Source organism: Dioscorea cayenensis, chromosome 18 (genome assembly GCF_009730915.1).
Source record: "Dioscorea cayenensis subsp. rotundata cultivar TDr96_F1 chromosome 18, TDr96_F1_v2_PseudoChromosome.rev07_lg8_w22 25.fasta, whole genome shotgun sequence".
In the NCBI taxonomy this organism is placed as follows: domain Eukaryota; kingdom Viridiplantae; phylum Streptophyta; class Magnoliopsida; order Dioscoreales; family Dioscoreaceae; genus Dioscorea; species Dioscorea cayenensis.
This window is the reverse complement of record NC_052488.1, coordinates 15821900-15826010: the sequence shown is the minus strand read 5'-3', so window position 1 is coordinate 15826010 and position 4111 is coordinate 15821900. Positions and strand designations below refer to the sequence as shown.

Genomic DNA, 4111 nt, shown 5'->3' with positions numbered 1-4111 from the left:
TTTTTTCAATTGATTAGTGCTTGATTTAATTAATTTAAAAAAAGAACATATTTAAATTTAAACATTTATTTTTTTAAAAATAATAGAAAAATATTTATTAATAAAGTTAATTATTATATATTTATTTTTAGAAATTATAAAAGAAAATTAGTAGTCACCATGGAACAAACCACCTAATAGAACTACAGTTATTATGCCATACAACAATACATCATCATTCTCCTAGATTTAACGTGGTATATAATCCCTCCATTATTTTTAAATTTTAATTCATCTAAGATCCCATTTTGCTCATCGTTTCTTATCATTATTGGTTAAGTATCAAACAAATTTTGGCAATCAAAATACATATCATTCTTGCAATTTTAAATGATCCTTCCTTTTTATTATGTTTATTTCTCCCATTTATATTATGTTATAGTTTTACATGTGTGTGCGTTTTGTTATATTATATTATTGACAAAATTTATAATATTTAATAACTACTACTGATGTAAAAACTTTGTACGTATGTTTAATTTAAAATAAAATTCATGTTAAATTTTATTATTTTTAGACTCTATTTATCTTTAATTTATTTAATTTATTAAAAAATAATTATTAATATATTTTTACAAAGATAACTATTTTTATATTTATATATTTATATATACCGGCAATGTAAGCATGAGTCGTCCTGCTAATATATATTTCTAATTAAAGCTCAGAAAACAGCCTACATTAACACACAGCCTAAGGTCTACGTGCAAACAAATTATTTCTAGCATATCTTTAAAAAAAATTAACTGGACTTGGGCCTTGGGTAAGCCCAATAAGAGTGAGACTCATTTCCCTTGAATTAAGAAATATCCCACATTTCTTTCCTATTTTCTTCGAAACGAGAACCATTCTATCAAAAACCATGCCGGCTTCGTCGTTCGTCAGTTCCGCTGGATAATCTCTTCCATTGCTGCTCGCTCTTTAATGGCGATCTGAGGGCTTCTCCATCCGTTCTTCCCCACCGCTTTCTCGGTTTCTTGGTTTTTCAGCTGTTGAAGGTGAATCTAATCTGCCCTATTTCCCTCTTTTCTGTTCCCTTTTATTCTTGTCCAGTGGGGGTTTTTAGAGCTGCAAGAAGACCAGGTCTGGATGAGTATTTTGTTGTTTTTGTATTATTTTTGAATTATTTTCTCTTGAATTAGCGTGTTGAAATTGGGTATCTGTGAACCGGTTTGCTGTCAAGTGTTTCTTTTTTTTTTTTTTGCCAGATTCGTTTCTTCTCCTTTATTTTTCCGTTTTCTTTTTGAAGATTTATTGTTTTTTCTGAGTGATTGATTGTTAATTGGCTCCACGGTTTAGTAATCAAAGAGATGGTCGCTGATCAGGTGCTCTATTTCCTCTAGATTTATGGTTTCAGATGTTAATTTTTATTTCTTTTTGTACTTTTGTTTTTAATATTTAAGGTTGTTATTGTTTGTTATTGCTGACTTTATAAAATGCTTGTTTATTGCAATGGGGTCAACTCTTTGAATGCAATAGTTATTGTTCATGCTTAAATTGCTCAAAATCCACTCTTGTGCTGTGGAGCATGATAAATGTGAAGTTGTTATTGCATTCTTGTGGTTTTGCTAATGTTTAATACTAGGTTTGTTGATGTTTGTGTGTTAAATGTGCATGCACTGAATGAAATTTTGTATTTTGCTTCTCATTGAGTTTGTACTTGTATATGCTCCAATTGGTGGTGGCATCACAAAGTACTTGCTACTTACTAGAAGTCTTTCAATAGCCAACTTCTCTAGCTTATTGAAAGAAAATCCACCATGGCTTAGTTGCATTCTCTACTTATTCTTTTTGTTTCAACACGTTCCTTCTCATCTGCACACCTGTCTCTTTATTCATCTCCTCTTTTACCAGTCTTTGCATATCCTCTCTTTTCACATTGATGTCATTTCTGTGGCATCATTCAGTGCATAAATACCTACAGTTAGTCTGTTATTTAGCAAAACTTGACCAACATACAATAGGCACACCTCCACAAATACTTTCCAAAGTTGGCTCAAGAAGTGCATAAATGAATGTCCTATCGCTTTCTCTAGTGAGTGGCACTTGCTAGCAAACCTCACAAACCAAATACAACTATCAATTGATGAACAACAGTTAAGAACCATGAGAAGTTCATAAAATTCTATAATGTGTCAAGTTTTGATTCTTTCTGTGTTTCCATGTTATTGCTTGACTTTATGGAAATGCCTGCATGCTTCACTAATTTAAAAGCCATGGTTATGCCATTGAACATGGTAAAGCTGAAGATGTCAATACATTTTTGTGATCTTGGTAATGTTTTTAATCCAAAGTTTCTTTAATTTTGTGCGTGTGACTATTTGAAGTTTGTATATCCTTTCATGTAGGCTTTAGTTAGAAAGTGTTCTAAGTGTACTCAATTTTCTTGCTTTTCAGCATGGTCATAGAATTTCATCCTAATGGTATATGTTGATAATTGGCAGATCATTTCATACAATGGCAACTGCTCCAAATGTTGAAGTTGAGGCTGCTAAGTTTCTACTTAAACTTATTCAAGAATCGCCAGATGAGCCTGCCAAACTAGCAACTAAACTATATGTGGTTTGTAGAGATTAATATATGATTTACAAGTAAGTATATTTTCTTTTCTTCCACTAATCCCTTTTTTTCCCTTTTTTTGTATAATCTGTTTCAGATCTGTCAACACATGAAATTAAGTGGAAAGGAACAGTCATTACCATATCAAGTAATATCAAGGTAGAATTTCTGCAAGCTTGATTACAATACTAATTTCTGCAGGCTTGTTGTAGTTGATGCAAAGGTTTGCTTGCTAATTAGAATTGGACTTGCCTTCATTCATGTACTTAATTAAACTCTGTTAAAAGGTTGAAGTGTAAGCGAGGACATTGATGCGATTGGTTAAGTTTGCAGCATAAGCCACATTCAGAAAAGTCAATGTATTTAAAGAGCGATGTCATATTTACATAATAGATTTACTGAATAGGTTTCCCGAATGACGTGATGCCAGCTTACCATCTACGTCAAATCGCGTTATAATTTAGGGTTTAGGAAGAGTTTTTGGTTTACTATTTACAATTAAGGGTTTAAATTTAAAATTTATATGACAAAGAGAAATTAAAAAAAAATGAAGAAGAGAAAGAAAGAATGACGTGGATGCTAACACAGCCAGGAAATCTATTCAGTAAATGTACGTTTAGTTTTAGGTCTACATTTGACTGTCAAATGTTATATGTTTACAGCTGCTAAGCATATCCTTACCTTAAACTTCAACAACTACTAAGATAGCTTCATATTTTGCTGAATGCTTTATTAGTTCATGTAGTATTTTCCCCAAGGGAACTAACTATTTTGATTTTTTGTTTTTCTTTTTTTAACTTTATTAGATCGTTGGAAACTGTTATAAAACGGCATAATCTTGATATCAATACTCTGAAGACCTCAAATGGTGGACTTTGATAAACATTTCGACTCTATCAGTTAGACAAGGAAGAAGTAGAATAGTTGCTGCTTTCAAAGTTATGTGGTGCCAATAGATTCCAGAGTTCTTTCAAGTAAGTAATGGCATTTTCGCAAAATTATATTTTCCAAATCAGTCGTTATTCATAAGACAACTTTAGGATGTGGTTTTGTACATTTCGAAGGCTATTATTCATTTGGGAAATGTACTTAGAAGTCTGATTTGCAAGAATGGCAACCCACATAAATTTGTCGTGAATCAAATTGTATGGATTTCAGTAAAACGATTTATTTACATTATAAATTAATTTTTAACTATATAAATAAAGGAAATTTTCAAAAAAAAAAAAAAACTTGTTTCTCATTTTTACAAAATAGAGATGGGTTTGTTTTTTCGTTTTTAAACTCCAGTTAGCAAAAAAAAAAGAAAAAGAAAAACTATTAACAAGCTATCACAGAGTAAAATTGTTATTTCATTTAAAAGTCATCTCACATGTCAAAATTTATATATATAAATATATCAGTTTCTTACAAAATTTTAACAAACAAAAAAAATTAAATTTTTAAAAATCAAATAGAATTATGTTGAAAATTATATTTTTTTTTAATGCCGCATTGCATTTTAATAAATAAA

General features: G+C 30.4%; 1 protein-coding gene across 1 annotated transcript; it reads left to right on the top strand.

Annotated features, from left to right (window-relative positions):
• The first annotated feature begins 857 nt into the window (after nucleotides 1-857).
• Nucleotides 858-3736, top strand: LOC120281806 (chromatin structure-remodeling complex protein SYD-like). The gene is made up of 4 exons (XM_039288500.1): nucleotides 858-1037; nucleotides 2484-2601; nucleotides 2696-2757; nucleotides 3405-3736. Exons 2-4 carry the CDS (start codon nucleotides 2497-2499, stop codon nucleotides 3475-3477), a joined length of 240 nt encoding a protein of 79 aa, XP_039144434.1. The 5' UTR covers nucleotides 858-1037; nucleotides 2484-2496; the 3' UTR covers nucleotides 3478-3736.
• Nucleotides 3737-4111: the final 375 nt, after the last annotated feature.

Coding starts and splice junctions, on each gene's coding strand:
- LOC120281806 (XM_039288500.1), top strand. CDS start 2,497: ATGGCAACTGCTCCAAATGTTGAAGTTGAGGCTGCTAAGTTTCTACTT. Junction 2,602..2,695: donor TAGCAACTAAACTATATGTG/GTTTGTAGAGAT, acceptor AATCTGTTTCAG/ATCTGTCAACACATGAAATT. Junction 2,758..3,404: donor CCATATCAAGTAATATCAAG/GTAGAATTTCTG, acceptor TAACTTTATTAG/ATCGTTGGAAACTGTTATAA.